The sequence below is a fragment of the Pseudoliparis swirei genome, chromosome 18, assembly GCF_029220125.1.
Source record: "Pseudoliparis swirei isolate HS2019 ecotype Mariana Trench chromosome 18, NWPU_hadal_v1, whole genome shotgun sequence".
Taxonomy (NCBI): Eukaryota; Metazoa; Chordata; class Actinopteri; order Perciformes; family Liparidae; genus Pseudoliparis; species Pseudoliparis swirei.
In genome coordinates, this window is record NC_079405.1 from 2,041,958 (window position 1) to 2,061,886 (window position 19,929).

Sequence of the window (19,929 nt, forward strand, 5' to 3'; positions counted from 1 at the left end):
GCACTGTGTGTACTGTGTGCACTGTGTGTACTGTGTGTACTGTGTGTACTGTGTGTACTGTGTGTACTGTGTGTACTGTGTGTACTGTGTGTACTGTGTGTACTGTGTGTACTGTGTGTACTGTGTGTACTGTGTGTACTGTGTGTACTGTGTGCACTGTGTGTACTGTGTGTACTGTGTGCACTGTGTGTACTGTGTGTACTGTGTGTACTGTGTACTGTGTGCACTGTGTACTGTGTGTACTGTGTGTACTGTGCACTGTGTGTACTGTGTGTACTGTGTGTACTGAGTGTGTACTGTGTGTACTGAGTGTGTACTGTGTGCACTGTGTGTACTGTGTGTACTGTGTGTACTGTGTGTACTGTGTGCACTGTGTGTGTGCACTGTGTGTACTGTGTGTGTGCACTGTGTGCACTGTGCACTGTGTGTGTACTGTGTGTACTGTGTGTACTGTGTGTGTGTACTGTGTGTGTACTGTGTGTACTGTGTGTACTGACCAGGCACAGCGCCCCCAGGAGGCAGCGGGGGAAGCTGCGGGACGTCCAGGCGCGACACTTTTGAGCCGGCAGGCTGCAGGGCAGCGAGTCCAGGGAGGGGGGGCGGGGCATACCGGGGGGGCGGGGCATGCCGGGGGGGCGGGGCATGCCGGTGGGGCGGGCATGGCCGGTACCCACCAGCCCACCACGCTGAGCAGAGGACGTGGGAGGGAGGACGGGAACTGGATGGTGATGACCAGGCAGTCCGAGGAGCGGTGGGACGACTCCACGCCTCCTCTCCCTGAGAGGGAGGAGGGAGGGAGGAGGGAGGAGGGAGGGAAGGATGGAGAGAGGGAGAAGGGAGGGAGAGAGGGAGGAGGGAGGGAGGGTGGGAGGGAGAGAGGGAGGAGGAGGAGGGAGGAGGGGGAGGAAGGGAGGAGTGAGGAAGGGGGAGAGGGAGGAGGAGGAGAGGGAGGAGCGGGAAGAAGGAGGAGGAGAGGAGGAGAGGAGGAGGAGGGAGAGGGGAGGGAGGGGTGGAGAGAGGGAGAAGGGAGGGAGAGAGGGAGGAGGGAGGGAGGGTGGGAGGGAGAGAGGGAGGAGGGAGGAGGGAGGGAGGGAGGAGGGAGGAGGGAGGGAGGGAGTTTTATGTTCCAGTCTGAACTCAGAAATCAAACATGAGAAAAGAAACTCGTCCGGTTATTTTACCGGTCAGACTGTTTGGACTCAGCACCACCTCCCCTCCTCCTCCTCCTCCTCCTCCTCCTCCAACTCCTCCTCCTCCTTCTCCTCCGCAGCCTCCACCTCCTCCTCGGCAAGCTCGGTCCTGACAAGACAGAACAGCCAGGATGTGTCGGTCGTCCTCCATCAACCACACCTTCAGGACAGAGACAGGAAGACGCTTGTCCAACTCGGAAATAGAGGAGAATCCTTTCCTCAACAAGTCTCACCTCCTTAACAAGTCTCACCTCCTCTACAAGTCTCACCTCCTCTACAAGTCTCACCTCCTCAACAAGTCTCACCTCCTCTACAAGTCTCACCTCCTCTACAAGTCTCACCTCCTCAACAAGTCTCACCTCCTTAATAAGTCTCACCTCCTCTACAAGTCTCACCTCCTCAATAAGTCTCACCTCCTTAATAAGTCTCACCTCCTCTACAAGTCTCACCTCCTCTACAAGTCTCACCTCCTCTACAAGTCTCACCTCCTCAACAAGTCTCACCTCCTCTACAAGTCTCACCTCCTCTACAAGTCTCACCTCCTCAACAAGTCTCACCTCCTCAACAAGTCTCACCTCCTCTACAAGTCTCACCTCCTCAACAAGTCTCACCTCCTCAACAAGTCTCACCTCCTCAACAAGTCTCACCTCCTCAACAAGTCTCACCTCCTCAACAAGTCTCACCTCCTTAACAAGTCTCACCTCCTCAACAAGTCTCACCTCCTTAACAAGTCTCACCTCCTCAACAAGTCTCACCTCCTTAATAAGTCTCATCTCCTCAACAAGTCTCACCTCCTTAATAAGTCTCACCTCCTCAACAAGTCTCACCTCCTTAATAAGTCTCACCTCCTTAATAAGTCTCACCTCCTCAACAAGTCTCACCTCCTTAACAAGTCTCACCTCCTCTACAAGTCTCACCTCCTTAACAAGTCTCACCTCCTCAACAAGTCGCACCTCCTTAACAAGTCTCACCTCCTCTACAAGTCTCACCTCCTTAACAAGTCTCACCTCCTCAACAAGTCTCACCTCCTTAACAAGTCTCACCTCCTTAATAAGTCTCACCTCCTCAACAAGTCTCACCTCCTTAACAAGTCTCACCTCCTCAACAAGTCTCACCTCCTTAACAAGTCTCACCTCCTCAACAAGTCTCACCTCCTTAACAAGTCTCACCTCCTTAACAAGTCTCACCTCCTCAACAAGTCTCACCTCCTCAACAAGTCTCACCTCCTCAATAAGTCTCACCTCCTCAACAAGTCTCACCTCCTCAACAAGTCTCACCTCCTTAATAAGTCTCACCTCCTTTATAAGTCTCACCTCCTCGTTGGGTACGTAGGTCTCGTGGCGACAGAATGGACAGCAGATGATCGACGGCGAAGACTCTCCTGAAAATCAACCAGAAGAGTCACATGACTTTACCAGTTCAAGTAAACTAACCCTTACTAGGTTAAGTAAACTAACCCTCACCAGGTCAAGTGAACTAACCGTTCCCAGGTGAACTAACCTTTACCAGGTCAAGTGATCTAACCCTTACTAGGTTAAGTAAACTAACCCTCACCAGGTCAAGTGAACTAACCGTTCCCAGGTGAACTAACCTTTACCAGGTCAAGTGATCTAACCCTTACTAGGTTAAGTAAACTAACCCTCACCAGGTCAAGTGAACTAACCGTTCCCAGGTGAACTAACCTTTACCAGGTCAAGTGATCTAACCCTTACTAGGTTAAGTAAACTAACCCTCACCAGGTCAAGTGAACTAACCGTTCCCAGGTGAACTCACCCATGTCGACCATCTTCTTCAGACACTTGGCACAGACTCGGTGCAGACAGCCGAGCAGTTTGGGTTTGCGGCTCTGCGTGTCGTAGCGGTTGTAGCAGATCTTACACTCCAGTTCCTCCAGAGTGTAGACCAGAGACTGGGCCCAGGTCTGCACACAGCACACAGCAACACGGGGTCATGGCAACGGGAGCTTTGTTCAGACCGTCAGAACTTTATTTAAACCGTAGTTCCAGAGTGGATGACGTTAAAAAAACAATATCAGAAGAAACTCACCTTGGCCTCCGCCTCCCGGCCAGGCTCCGCCTCCTTCGGCACGCTCATTCTATTGGCTGTGGTCGTCACCTGAACCAGGAAGAGTGAGGGGGAAAAGGAGGGGGGGTAGGCGGAGCTTATCTCAACCTGAGGCCGTCAGCCGACTGGAAGACAAAACATTTTTTAGTAGTACGAGTGAAACTGCTCCTCAGTGAGAGGCGGGGCGACGATCCGCTGGTCTCTGTCCAAACAGGAAGTAGTATTTTGGGGTATTAATGGAAATTAAACTGAAAACAGACGCATGTGTTGTTTGTTTTGGGGGCGTCTTCGTCCCGTTGATCGACACATCCGGGCGACACCGCTGAATGTGGGTACCTACCTGACTCCAGATCAGCCGGTCAGTCTGACAGTCTGGGAGGACGCCCATCTAGAGACAGAGAGACAGACGGGTCAGAGAGACAGACGGGTCAGAGAGACAGACGGGTCAGAGAGACAGATGGGTCAGAGAGACAGACGGGTCAGAGAGAGACGGGTCAGAGAGACAGACGGGTCAGAGAGAGACGGGTTAATGAGACAGACAGGTCAGTGAGACAGACGGGTGAGAGAGACAGACGGGTTAATGAGACAGACGGGTCAGAGAGACAGACGGGTTAATGAGACAGACGGGTCAGAGAGACAGACGGGTCAGAGAGACAGACGGGTCAGAGAGAGACAGGTCAGAGAGACAGACGGGTCAGTGAGACAGACGGGTCAGTGAGACAGACGGGTCAGAGAGAGACAGGTCAGAGAGACAGATGGGTCAGAGAGACAGACAGGTCAGAGAGACAGACGGGTCAGAGAGACAGACAGGTCAGAGAGACAGACGGGTCAGAGAGACAGATGGGTCAGAGAGACAGACGGGTTAATGAGACAGACGGGTCAGTGAGACAGACGGGTCAGTGAGACAGACGGGTCAGTGAGACAGACGGGTTAATGAGACAGACGGGTCAGTGAGACAGACGGGTTAATGAGACAGACGGGTCAGTGAGACAGACGGGTTAATGAGACAGACGGGTCAGTGAGACAGACGGGTCAGTGAGACAGACGGGTCAGTAAGGCGAACATACGGAGTATCGTAAATATATATTTATTATTTTTCTCGTCTGGTTTATTGTTGATGTTAATTTAATGAGTCAGAAACACACACACACACACACACGTGTGTATTTATAGACGGCATATGTTATGTAACTGAGGGAGGGGACACCGGGGATGCTGAGGTTGCCACGGCAACAACTTTACCTGTGACTGAACCCCGAGACGGGCCAATCGAGTGAGTCAGACGTGATCACATGACGGCGAAACAACGTCAATGACTGATTCTACCGACTGATCTGAGAGGAGGCGTGATTTGGGTTTGAAGAGTTCTAGTGATTCTGAACAGACCTCAGGTCAGTCTGTCTCCTGAAGGACTCATCTGCTCTGTAATGACGCTCAGAGACAAACAGACCTCAGATCAGCCTGTCTCCTGAAGGACTCCTCTGCTCTGTAATGACGCTCAGAGACAAACAGACCTCAGATCAGCCTGTCTCCTGAAGGACTCCTCTGCTCTGTAATGACGCTCCGAGACAAACAGACCTCAGGTCAGTCTGTCTCCTGAAGGACTCCTCTGCTCTGTAATGACGCTCAGAGACAAACAGACCTCAGATCAGCCTGTCTCCTGAAGGACTCCTCTGCTCTGTAATGACACTCAGAGACAAACAGACCTCAGATCAGCCTGTCTCCTGAAGGACTCCTCTGCTCTGTAATGACACTCAGAGACAAACAGACCTCAGGTCAGTCTGTCTCCTGAAGGACTCCTCTGCTCTGTAATGACACTCAGAGACAAACAGACTGTGACATCGTGACCACGGCTGTGACATCGTGACTACGGCTGTGACATCGTGACCACGGCTGTGACATCTTGACCACGGCTGTGACATCGTGACCACGGCTGTGACATCGTGACCACGGCTGTGACATCGTGACCACGGCTGTGACATCGTGACCACGGCTGTGACATCGTGACCACGGCTGTGATATCGTGACTACGGCTGTGACATCGTGACCACGGCTGTGATATCGTGACTACGGCTGTGACATCTTGACCACGGCTGTGACATCGTGACCACGGCTGTGACATCGTGACCACGGCTGTGACATCGTGACTACGGCTGTGACATCGTGACCACGGCTGTGACATCGTGACCACGGCTGTGACATCGTGACCACGGCTGTGACATCGTGACCACGGCTGTGACATCGTGACCACGGCTGTGACATCGTGACCACGGCTGTGACATCGTGACCACGGCTGTGACATCGTGACCACGGCTGTGACATCACTACTACGGCTGTGACATCACTACACGGCTGTGACATCATGACTACGGCTGTGACATCACTACTACGGCTGTGACATCATGACTACGGCTGTGACATCACTACTACGGCTGTGACATCGTGACTACGGCTGTGACATCACTACGGCTGTGACATCACTCCTACGGCTGTGACATCATGACTACGGCTGTGACATCGTGACCACGGCTGTGACATCGTGACCAAGGCTGTGACATCGTGACTACGGCTGTGACATCGTGACCACGGCTGTGACATCGTGACCACGGCTGTGACATCACTACTACGGCTGTGACATCATGACTACGGCTGTGACATCATGACTACGGCTGTGACATCACTACGGCTGTGACATCATTACTACGGCTGTGACATCATGACTACGGCTGTGACATCACTACTACGGCTGTGACATCGTGACTACGGCTGTGACATCATGACTACGGCTGTGACATCATGACTACGGCTGTGACATCACTACTACGGCTGTGACATCATGACTACGGCTGTGACATCATGACTACGGCTGTGACATCACTACTACGGCTGTGACATCACGACTACGGCTGTGACATCGTGACTACGGCTGTGACATCGTGACCACGGCTGTGACATCACGACTACGGCTGTGACATCACTACTACGGCTGTGACATCGTGACTACGGCTGTGACATCGTGACCACGGCTGTGACATCGTGACCACGGCTGTGACATCGTGACCACGGCTGTGACATCGTGACCACGGCTGTGACATCGTGACCACGGCTGTGACATCGTGACCACGGCTGTGACATCGTGACCACGGCTGTGACATCGTGACCACGGCTGTGACATCGTGACCACGGCTGTGACATCGTGACCACGGCTGTGACATCGTGACCACGGCTGTGACATCGTGACCACGGCTGTGACATCGTGACCACGGCTGTGACATCGTGACCACGGCTGTGACATCGTGACCACGGCTGTGACATCGTGACCAAGGCTGTGACATCGTGACTACGGCTGACATCGTGACCACGGCTGTGACATCATGACCACGGCTGTGACATCGTGACCACGGCTGTGACATCGTGACTACGGCTGTGACATCGTGACCACGGCTGTGACATCGTGACCACGGCTGTGACATCGTGACCACGGCTGTGACATCGTGACCACGGCTGTGACATCGTGACTACGGCTGTGACATCATGACCATGGCTGTGACATCGTGACCACGGCTGTGACATCGTGACCACGGCTGTGACATCGTGACTACGGCTGTGACATCATGACTACGGCTGTGACATCATGACTACGGCTGTGACATCATGACCACGGCTGTGACATCATGACTACGGCTGTGACATCATGACCACGGCTGTGACATCATGACCACGGCTGTGACATCATGACTACGGCTGTGACATCATGACTACGGCTGTGACATCATGACCACGGCTGTGACATCATGACTACGGCTGTGACATCATGACCACGGCTGTGACAACATGACTACGGCTGTGACATCATGACCACGGCTGTGACATCATGACTACGGCTGTGACATCATGACCACAGCTGTGACATCATGACTACGGCTGTGACATCATGACCACGGCTGTGACATCATGACCACGGCTGTGACATCATGACTACGGCTGTGACATCATGACCACAGCTGTGACATCATGACTACGGCTGTGACATCATGACTACGGCTGTGACATCATGACCACGGCTGTGACATCATGACTACGGCTGTGACATCATGACCACGGCTGTGACATCATGACTACGGCTGTGACATCATGACCACGGCCAGACATCATGACTACGGCTGTGACATCATGACCACGGCTGTGACATCATGACTACGGCTGTGACATCATGACTACGGCTGTGACATCATGACTACGGCTGTGACATCATGACCACGGCTGTGACATCATGACTACGGCTGTGACATCATGACTACGGCTGTGACATCATGACTACGGCTGTGACATCATGACTACGGCTGTGACATCATGACCACGGCTGTGACATCGTGACTACGGCTGTGACATCATGACTACGGCTGTGACATCATGACTACGGCTGTGACATCATGACCACGGCTGTGACATCATGACCACGGCTGTGACATCATGACCACGGCTGTGACATCATGACTACGGCTGTGACATCATGACTACGGCTGTGACATCATGACCACGGCTGTGACATCATGACTACGGCTGTGACATCATGACCACGGCTGTGACATCATGACCACGGCTGTGACATCATGACTACGGCTGTGACATCATGACTACGGCTGTGACATCATGACCACGGCTGTGACATCATGACTACGGCTGTGACATCATGACTACGGCTGTGACATCATGACTACGGCTGTGACATCATGACTACGGCTGTGACATCATGACTACGGCTGTGACATCATGACTACGGCTGTGACATCGTGACTACGGCTGTGACATCATGACTACGGCTGTGACATCATGACTACGGCTGTGACATCATGACTACGGCTGTGACATCATGACTACGGCTGTGACATCATGACCACGGCTGTGACATCATGACTACGGCTGTGACATCATGACCACGGCTGTGACATCATGACTACGGCTGTGACATCACTACTACGGCTGTGACATCATGACCACGGCTGTGATATCGTGACTACGGCTGTGACATCGTGACCACGGCTGTGATATCGTGACTACGGCTGTGACATCATGACTACGGCTGTGACATCTTGACTACGGCTGTGACATCATGACCACGGCTGTGACATCATGACTACGGCTGTGACATCATGACTACGGCTGTGACATCATGACTACGGCTGTGACATCATGACCACGGCTGTGACATCATGACTACGGCTGTGACATCATGACTACGGCTGTGACATCATGACCACGGCTGTGACATCATGACTACGGCTGTGACATCATGACTACGGCTGTGACATCATGACTACGGCTGTGACATCACTACTACGGCTGTGACATCACTACTACGGCTGTGACATCGTGACTACGGCTGTGACATCACTACTACGGCTGTGACATCGTGACTACGGCTGTGACATCATGACTACGGCTGTGACATCATGACTACGGCTGTGACATCTTGACTACGGCTGTGACATCATGACTACGGCTGTGACATCATGACTACGGCTGTGACATCACTACTACGGCTGTGACATCATGACTACGGCTGTGACATCACTACTACGGCTGTGACATCATGACTACGGCTGTGACATCATGACTACGGCTGTGACATCACTACTACGGCTGTGACATCACGACTACGGCTGTGACATCATGACTACGGCTGTGACATCGTGACCACGGCTGTGACATCACGACTACGGCTGTGACATCACTACTACGGCTGTGACATCGTGACTACGGCTGTGACATCGTGACCACGGCTGTGACATCGTGACCACGGCTGTGACATCGTGACCACGGCTGTGACATCGTGACCACGGCTGTGACATCGTGACGGCTGTGACATCGTGACCACGGCTGTGATATCGTGACTACGGCTGTGACATCGTGACCACGGCTGTGATATCGTGACTACGGCTGTGACATCGTGACCACGGCTGTGATATCGTGACTACGGCTGTGACATCTTGACCACGGCTGTGACATCGTGACCACGGCTGTGACATCGTGACCACGGCTGTGACATCGTGACCACGGCTGTGACATCGTGACCACGGCTGTGACATCGTGACCACGGCTGTGACATCGTGACCACGGCTGTGACATCGTGACTACGGCTGTGACATCATGACCACGGCTGTGACATCGTGACCACGGCTGTGACATCGTGACTACGGCTGTGACATCGTGACCACGGCTGTGACATCACTACTACGGCTGTGACATCATGACTACGGCTGTGACATCATGACTACGGCTGTGACATCACTACTACGGCTGTGACATCGTGACTACGGCTGTGACATCACTACTACGGCTGTGACATCACTCCTACGGCTGTGACATCATGACTACGGCTGTGACATCGTGACCACGGCTGTGACATCGTGACCAAGGCTGTGACATCGTGACTACGGCTGTGACATCGTGACCACGGCTGTGACATCGTGACCACGGCTGTGACATCACTACTACGGCTGTGACATCATGACTACGGCTGTGACATCATGACTACGGCTGTGACATCACTACTACGGCTGTGACATCATTACTACGGCTGTGACATCATGACTACGGCTGTGACATCACTACTACGGCTGTGACATCGTGACTACGGCTGTGACATCATGACTACGGCTGTGACATCATGACTACGGCTGTGACATCACTACTACGGCTGTGACATCATGACTACGGCTGTGACATCATGACTACGGCTGTGACATCACTACTACGGCTGTGACATCGTGACTACGGCTGTGACATCACTACTACGGCTGTGACATCACTCCTACGGCTGTGACATCATGACTACGGCTGTGACATCACTACTACGGCTGTGACATCACGACTACGGCTGTGACATCATGACTACGGCTGTGACATCATGACTACGGCTGTGACATCGTGACCACGGCTGTGACATCACGACTACGGCTGTGACATCGTGACTACGGCTGTGACATCGTGACCACGGCTGTGACATCGTGACCACGGCTGTGACATCGTGACTACGGCTGTGACATCATGACTACGGCTGTGACATCATGACTACGGCTGTGACATCATGACCACGGCTGTGACATCATGACTACAGCTGTGACATCATGACTACGGCTGTGACATCATGACTACGGCTGTGACATCATGACCACGGCTGTGACATCATGACCACGGCTGTGACATCATGACCACGGCTGTGACATCGTGACTACGGCTGTGACATCATGACCACGGCTGTGACATCGTGACCACGGCTGTGACATCGTGACTACGGCTGTGACATCGTGACCACGGCTGTGACATCACTACTACGGCTGTGACATCATGACTACGGCTGTGACATCATGACTACGGCTGTGACATCACTACTACGGCTGTGACATCGTGACTACGGCTGTGACATCACTACTACGGCTGTGACATCACTCCTACGGCTGTGACATCATGACTACGGCTGTGACATCGTGACCACGGCTGTGACATCGTGACTACGGCTGTGACATCGTGACCACGGCTGTGACATCGTGACCACGGCTGTGACATCACTACTACGGCTGTGACATCATGACTACGGCTGTGACATCATGACTACGGCTGTGACATCACTACTACGGCTGTGACATCATTACTACGGCTGTGACATCATGACTACGGCTGTGACATCACTACTACGGCTGTGACATCGTGACTACGGCTGTGACATCATGACTACGGCTGTGACATCATGACTACGGCTGTGACATCACTACTACGGCTGTGACATCATGACTACGGCTGTGACATCATGACTACGGCTGTGACATCACTACTACGGCTGTGACATCGTGACTACGGCTGTGACATCACTACTACGGCTGTGACATCACTCCCACGGCTGTGACATCACTACTACGGCTGTGACATCATGACTACGGCTGTGACATCACGACTACGGCTGTGACATCATGACTACGGCTGTGACATCATGACTACGGCTGTGACATCGTGACCACGGCTGTGACATCACGACTACGGCTGTGACATCGTGACTACGGCTGTGACATCATGACTACGGCTGTGACATCATGACCACGGCTGTGACATCATGACCACGGCTGTGACATCATGACTACAGCTGTGACATCATGACTACGGCTGTGACATCATGACTACGGCTGTGACATCATGACCACGGCTGTGACATCATGACTACGGCTGTGACATCATGACTACGGCTGTGACATCATGACCACGGCTGTGACATCATGACCACAGCTGTGACATCATGACTACGGCTGTGACATCATGACTACGGCTGTGACATCATGACTACGGCTGTGACATCATGACTACGGCTGTGACATCATGACCACGGCTGTGACATCATGACCACGGCTGTGACATCATGACTACGGCTGTGACATCATGACCACGGCTGTGACATCATGACTACGGCTGTGACATCATGACTACGGCTGTGACATCATGACTACGGCTGTGACATCATGACTACGGCTGTGACATCATGACTACGGCTGTGACATCATGACTACGGCTGTGACATCATGACTACGGCTGTGACATCATGCCCTCGGCTGTGACATCATGACTACGGCTGTGACATCATGACTACGGCTGTGACATCATGACTACGGCTGTGACATCACTACTACGGCTGTGACATCATGACTACGGCTGTGACATCATGACTATGTGCATTTTCCCAGCTGCTCCTGAACGCATCATCTCACTCTTCCGGTAAGCTCCGGTTGCTCAGCAGCGAGCATGACTTCTTCTTCTCTCCCTCCCGCTCCCTCTTGCTCAGTGTGTCTCATGTATAGTTCTCCCCCTGCCTCCCTTAATGATAACGATACATGCAACAAGTGTAGTTTATTTGCTAGGTTGGAGGCAGGTCTAAGTGGGTTAGATGCACGGCTCCGCGCTATCGAAGCTCAGACAGCTATGCTAGTTAGCCCGCCCTCTCCCGTAGCCGGCGCGGAGCTACAGTCAGCTGATAGCTGTTCCCCGGCGGTAACCGTGCAGCCGGGTGGTTGGGTAACTGTTCGCAGGAGTAGTAAGTCTACACAGAAGCCCGCTGTGCACCAACCACTTCACGTTTCCAACCAGTTTTCCCTGCTCAGCGACCCGCTGAGGAACACTCCCTGGTTATCGGGAGCTCTACAGTCAGGAAGGTGACGTTAGCGAAGCCGCGGACCAGAGTCGTGTGCCTCCCGGGGGCCAGAGCGGGCGACGTGGAGTCTTGTTTGAAGCTGCTGGCTAAGGACAAGCGGAGATACAGTCAGATTGTAATACACGCCGGTGGTAATGACGCCCGAGCCCGTCGGTCGGAAGTCACTAAAATTAATGTGGAATCCATGTGTGCTTATGCCAAGACGTTGTCGGACACCGTCGTTTTCTCTGGCACTCTCCCAAATGTGCAGACAGACGAATTGTATAGCCGAATGTCGTCTTTCAACCGCTGGCTGTCGAGGTGGTGCCCAGCGAATAATGTGGGCTACGTAGACAACTGGAAGACTTTCTGGGGAAAGCCTGATCTGATGAGGAGAGACGGCATCCATCCCACGTTGGACGGAGTGCGTCTCATTTCTGCGAATATGACCAAGTTGATCACCGGACTTAATCCATGACAACCCAGGGTTCAGATCAGGAACCGGGAGCAGAGTTGTAGTTTAACACCCTTCTCTGCTCTTCCATTCGAGCAGTTACCCACCCATGACTCTAGAGTAGAGACTGTCTGTCCCACGGCCACTTCAATTAAATAAATCAAAAGTTAGCAGAAGAGGAGTCGTACACAATAACCTTATACAAATTAACACCATTATTTCAGCAGTGCAACAAAACAGGTCTATTAAATGTGGTCTCCTAAATATTCGATCTCTGTCATCTAAAGCTGTGTTACTAAATGATTTAATATCAGATAATCACATTGATTTATGTTGCCTAACTGAAACCTGGCTGAGCCATGAAGAATATGTCTGCCTGAATGAATCGACTCCTCCAAGTCATATTAATACTCACATTCCTCGAGGCACCGGTCGAGGAGGTGGAGTAGCAGCCATCTTTGAATCGAGCCTATTAATTAATCCTCAACCAAAATTACACTACACCTCATTTGAAAGCCTTGTTCTTAGTCTTTCACATCTAACCTGGAAAACACTACAGCCAATTCGATTTGTGATTCTGTACCGGCCACCAGGTCCATATTCAGAGTTTATATCTGAATTCTCAGAATTTATATCAAGTTTGGTTCTTAAAACCGATAAAGTTATTATTGTTGGAGATTTTAATATCCATGTGGATGTTGATAATGATTGCCTTAGTGCTGCATTCATCTCCTTGTTGGACTCGATTGGCTTCTGTCAGAGAGTACAGAAACCCACTCACAGCTTTGGCCACACGCTTGATCTTGTTCTTACTTATGGCGTTGACATTGAGCATTTGAACGTCTTCCCACAGAATCCTCTTCTGTCAGACCACAACCTCATAACTTTTGAATTTATACTACCGGAGTGTACTCCGTTAGTCAAAAGTTTCTACACCAGATGTCTAACTGACAGTGCTGTAGCTACATTTAAAGAAGCGATTCCTTCTGTATTTGATTCGATACCACGTCTCAATATAACAGAGGACTCCTGGTCTAACTTTAGTCCGTCCCAGATGGATCATCTTGTTGACAGTGCCACAGGCTCTCTGAGAATGACACTGGACTCGATAGCCCCTCTGAAGAAGAAGACAGTGAGGAAGAGGAGGTTTGCTCCCTGGTATAACCCTCAGACCCGCAAACTGAAGCAAACGTCACGAAAGCTTGAACGCATATGGCGTTCAACTAATCTCGAAGAATCCCGCTTAGTTTGGCGAGATAGTCTTAAAACATATAAGAAGGCCCTCCGTAATGCCAGAGCAGCCTATTACTCATCAGTAATAGAAAAAAATAAAAACAACCCCAGGTTTCTCTTCAGCATGTAGCCAGGCTGACAGAGAGTCACAGCTCTGTGGAGCCGAGCATTCCTATAGACCTCAGTGGTAATGACTTCATGAACTTCTTTAATGAAAAGATTTTAACTATTAGGGACAAGATTAATATTCTCTTGCCCATAACCAGTGCCAATCTGTCCTCAAGTGGAATGGCCTTGGAAACCGCTGTATGCCCTGGTGTATATTTGGAGGGCTTTTCTCCCATCAACCGTGACCAATTATCTTCAACGGTTTCTACTTCGAACACGTCTACCTGTCTCTTGGACCCCATCCCGACGAGGCTGCTTAAAGACGTTTTGCCTTTAATTGGCGGCTCTCTATTAGATATTATCAATGTGTCTCTGCTAACAGGCCACGTACCACACTCCTTCAAAGTGGCTGTTATTAAACCTCTCCTGAAGAAGCCCACTCTGGATCCAGAGGTGTTGGCTAACTACAGACCGATCTCTAACCTCCCCTTCCTCTCCAAGATCCTTGAGAAAGTGGTCGCAAATCAGTTGTGCGACTTTCTACATCATAATAGTTTATTTGAGAAATTTCAATCAGGATTTAGAAAACACCACCGAGACAGCACTGGTGAAAATTACAAATGACCTCTTAATGGCAGCAGATAAAGGACTCCTCTCTGTACTGGTCTTGTTAGACCTTAGTGCTGATAGAGGACTCATCTCTGTACTGGTCTTGTTAGACCTTAGTGCTGATAGAGGACTCATCTCTGTACTGGTCTTGTTAGACCTTAGTCCTGATAGAGGACTCCTCTCTGTACTGGTCTAGTTAGACCTTAGTGCTGATAGAGGACTCATCTCTGTGCTGGTCTTGTTAGACCTTAGTCCTGATAGAGGACTCATCTCTGTGCTGGTCTTGTTAGACCTTAGTGCTGCATTCGACACCATTGACCATGACATCCTGTTACAGAGACTGGAGCAGTCGATTGGCATTTCAGGCACGGCACTAATTTGGTTTAAATCCTATTTATCAGATCGATCTCAGTTTGTATTTGTAAACGATGACGTCTCGATAACCACCAACGTTAATCACGGAGTTCCACAAGGTTCTGTGCTTGGACCAATTTTATTTACTTTATACATGCTTCCTTTGGGCAATATTATCAGGAAACACTCCATAAACTTTCATTGTTATGCAGATGATACTCAACTATATTTATCGATAAAACCAGAGGAGAGTAACCAACTCGGTAAAATTCAAGCATGTCTTAAAGACATAAAAACATGGATGACCTGCAACTTCTTGATGTTAAACTCAGACAAAACCGAAGTAATTTTAATCGGCCCTGAGCACCTCAGAGATCAATTATCTGGTGATGTGGTTTCTGTAGACGGCATTGCCCTAGCATCCAACACCACTGTAAAGAATCTTGGCGTTATCTTTGATCGGGACTTGTCCTTTAACTCCCACGTAAAGCAAATCTCAAGGACTGCATTCTTTCATCTACGTAATATTTCAAAAATCAGGCACATCTTGTCTCAAAAAGATGCAGAAAAATTGGTTCACGCATTTGTTACTTCGAGACTGGATTACTGCAACTCCTTATTATCAGGCTGCTCTAATAAGTCTCTTAGGTCCCTCCAGTTGATCCAGAATGCTGCAGCTCGTGTTCTCACTAAAACTAAGAACAGAGATCACATCACTCCTGCACTAGCTGCTCTGCACTGGCTCCCAGTAAAATCAAGAATCACTTTTAAAATTCTTCTCTTAACGTACAAAGCCTTGATTGGTGATGCACCATCATATCTTAAGGAGCTTGTAGTACCATATTGCCCCACTAGAGAGCTGCGCTCACTAAATGCGGGACTACTTGTAGTTCCTAGAGTCTTAAAAAGTAGAATGGGAGCCAGAGCCTTTAGTTATCAAGCTCCTCTTTTATGGAACCAGCTTCCAATTTCAGTCCGGGAGGCAGACACAGTCACCTCGTTTAAGAGTCGACTGAAGACTTTCCTCTTTGACAGAGCTTATAGTTAGGGCTGAATCAGGTTCACCTGGTCCAGCCCCTGGATATGCTGCTATAGGCTTATAGCTGCCGGGGGACGTTTAGGATGCACTGAGTATCTATCTCCTCTTCTCTCTCCTCTTTTTTCTCTCCTTAAGGATGAATTTTCATCTCTCAATCACACGTTACTAACTCTGCTTTCTCCCCGGAGTCCTTTTGACTTCACGTCTCATGGGGTCATCGGACCCTATGAGACGGCATAGATCCTATCTGCCTGATGGATCATCGAGGTCTGGGTCGTGGAATTCCTTCTCCTGACTACGCCACTGTCCTGTTGAGACTCCGCCCACTGTTGAGACTCCGCCCACTCCTCCTCCCCACCGCCATCTGCCTGATGGATCGTGGAGGTCTCCATCGTGGAATATGCCTACTATGAACTATTCATACACTGTCATATTCATTGAATGTATTTTAACTCTAAATCTGTCCTTCTGGTCACATGACATCTATTGCATCTGTCCATCCTGGAGAGGGATCCTCCTCTGTTGCTCTCCTGCAGGTTTCTTCCCTTTTTTTCCCCCTGAAGGGTTATTTGGGAGTTTTTCCTGGTCCAATGTGAGGTTTTGGGGCAGGGATGTCTATGTGTATAGATTGTAAAGCACTCCGAGACAAATTTGTAATTTGTGAAATTGGGCTATACAAATAAACTGAATTGAATTGAATGACTACGGCTGTGACATCGTGACCACGGCTGTGACATCATGACCACGGCTGTGACATCACTCTTACGGCTGTGACATCATGACTACGGCTGTGACATCATGACTACGGCTGTGACATCATTACTACGGCTGTGACATCATGACTACGGCTGTGACATCACTACTACGGCTGTGACATCGTGACTACGGCTGTGACATCACTCCTACGGCTGTGACATCACTACTACGGTTGTGACATCGTGACTACGGCTGTGACATCGTGACCACGGCTGTGACATCATGACCACGGCTGTGACATCATGACCACGGCTGTGACATCATGACTACGGCTGTGACATCATGACTACGGCTGTGACATCACTCCTACGGCTGTGACATCACTCCTACGGCTGTGACATCACTACTACGGTTGTGACATCGTGACTACGGCTGTGACATCGTGACCACGGCTGTGACATCATGACCACGGCTGTGACATCATGACCACGGCTGTGACATCATGACTACGGCTGTGACATCACTCCTACGGCTGTGACATCACTCCTACGGCTGTGACATCACTACTACGGCTGTGACATCACTACTACGCCTGTGACATCGTGACTACGCCTGTGACATCGTGACTACGGCTGTGACATCGTGACTACGGCTGTGACATCGTGACCACGGCTGTGACATCGTGACTACGGCTGTGACATCATGACTACGGCTGTGACATCATGACTACGGCTGTGACATCATTACTATGGCTGTGACATCATGACTACGGCTGTGACATCGTGACCATGGCTGTGACATCATGACTACGGCTGTGACATCATTACTACGGCTGTGACATCATGACTACGGCTGTGACATCGTGACTACCGCTGTGACATCACTCCTACGGCTGTGACATCACTACTACGGCTGTGACATCACTACTACGGCTGTGACATCGTGACTACGGCTGTGACATCGTGACTACGGCTGTGACATCATTACTACGGCTGTGACATCGTGACTACCGCTGTGACATCACTCCTACGGCTGTGACATCACTACTACGGCTGTGACATCACTACTACGCCTGTGACATCGTGACTACGGCTGTGACATCGTGACTACGGCTGTGACATCGTGACTACGGCTGTGACATCATGACTACGGCTGTGACATCACTACTACGGCTGTGACATCACGACTACGGCTGTGACATCACTACTACGCCTGTGACATCGTGACTACGGCTGTGACATCATGACTACGGCTGTGACATCACTCCTACGGCTGTGACATCACTACTACGGCTGTGACATCACTACTACGCCTGTGACATCATGACTACGGCTGTGACATCATGACTACGGCTGTGACATCACTACTACGGCTGTGACATCGTGACTACGGCTGTGACATCATGACTACGGCTGTGACATCACTCCTACGGCTGTGACATCATGACTACGGCTGTGACATCATGACTACGGCTGTGACATCACTACTACGGCTGTGACATCACTACTACGGCTGTGACATCATGACTACGGCTGTGACATCATTACTACGGCTGTGACATCATGACTACGGCTGTGACATCATGACTACGGCTGTGACATCATGACTACGGCTGTGACATCATTACTACGGCTGTGACATCATGACTACGGCTGTGACATCATGACCACAGCTGTGACATCATGACTACGGCTGTGACATCATTACTACGGCTGTGACATCATGACTACGGCTGTGACATCATGACTACGGCTGTGACATCATGACTACGGCTGTGACATCATGACTACGGCTGTGACATCATGACTACGGCTGTGACATCATGACTACGGCTGTGACATCATTACTACGGCTGTGACATCATGACTACGGCTGTGACATCACTACTACGGCTGTGACATCATGACTACGGCTGTGACATCACTACTACGGCTGTGACATCATGACTACGGCTGTGACATCACTACTACGGCTGTGACATCACGACTACGGCTGTGACATCACGACTACGGCTGTGACATCACGACTACGGCTGTGACCTCATTTGTTGCCCAGTAAAGTTTTGGTCGGGCTGTGACATCACTCCCAAGGCTGTGACCTCATTGGTGGTTGCCGCTCACCTGCTGCACAATGGATGTGGAGTTGCAGGCTGAGTTGCTGTCACACCGGAGCAACGCGGTGACGATCACACATCAGCAACGTGGTTGCCGGTTGCCGATCATGTAGCTTCCGTATAGTTTCCCTCAGGCTGAAGCAACGTGGTGGCTGTTAAACCTCAACAGTTCATTTCCAAGTAGCTGCAGGTTGTGGGGTTTAGTTGCCGTAGTCCTTGAAGCAATATGTGGTTGATACACATCAAGAGTCTATAGTTGCTGCACTCTCTCTTTATTGCAAGTCAAAGCAACGCTGCAGTTGTGGGAAACCAGTGGCCCGGTTGCTTTGTGTATCATCGCTGCAGGTGAAGCAACATTCGACATTAACGTGTCTGAGAGTTGCTGCAGGTGCAGTTGCCTTACATGTTGTTGTCGCCGGCGGGCCGTCTGGTTGCCGGAAGGATCTCGTCGTCGGAAGCAACGCGGCAGCAACAGTCTGGTGGCCGCTGGTCGCCGTGTGGTCTCTCGGGTCGAAGCAACACTGCGGTCGATGCCCGTCATCGGTGTCATTAACAGTCCGCGAACGTCGCGCGCCTCCGCAGCAGCGGGGAGGGGGGCGAGGGGGGGGGACCGAGAAGGTCTTACCGGTGTATCCGGTCCGGTGGTCGGTCGGTGACCGGGGCTCGTCTCGGTGACTCACCGTGTCTCTCGCTCTCTCTGTCTCTCTCTCTGTCTCTCTCCCCGTCTCAATGCGGCGCGGCGGGAGACGGGGTTACCGTGGCAACCGGCCCGCAGCGAGGATGACGGGAAATGTCACTGACGATGACAACGGAGAGGATCGATGACGTGATCAATTAACTGATCAGTTCATAAACCTATACTGACGAGGAATATGTTAATAAATAATAATACAA

The 19,929-nt window shown here is 51.0% G+C and overlaps 1 protein-coding gene across 1 annotated transcript in view; it reads right to left on the minus strand.

Moving 5' to 3' along the window:
• LOC130207836 (E3 ubiquitin-protein ligase RNF182) overlaps nt 1-19,711 on the minus strand; it is a 22,958-nt gene extending 3,247 nt beyond the window's left edge. The window contains exons 1-9 of the mRNA XM_056436554.1: nt 19,043-19,711; nt 3,595-3,642; nt 3,237-3,379; nt 2,964-3,117; nt 2,504-2,571; nt 1,278-1,350; nt 1,182-1,226; nt 676-777; nt 498-607 (exon numbers count right to left, since the gene is read on the minus strand). Coding sequence (XP_056292529.1) covers nt 498-607; nt 676-777; nt 1,182-1,226; nt 1,278-1,350; nt 2,504-2,571; nt 2,964-3,117; nt 3,237-3,284 — 600 coding nt within the window. The 5' untranslated portion in view covers nt 3,285-3,379; nt 3,595-3,642; nt 19,043-19,711. The remainder of the gene's footprint in view (nt 1-497; nt 608-675; nt 778-1,181; nt 1,227-1,277; nt 1,351-2,503; nt 2,572-2,963; nt 3,118-3,236; nt 3,380-3,594; nt 3,643-19,042) is intronic.
• Between the last annotated feature and the right edge of the window lie 218 nt (nt 19,712-19,929).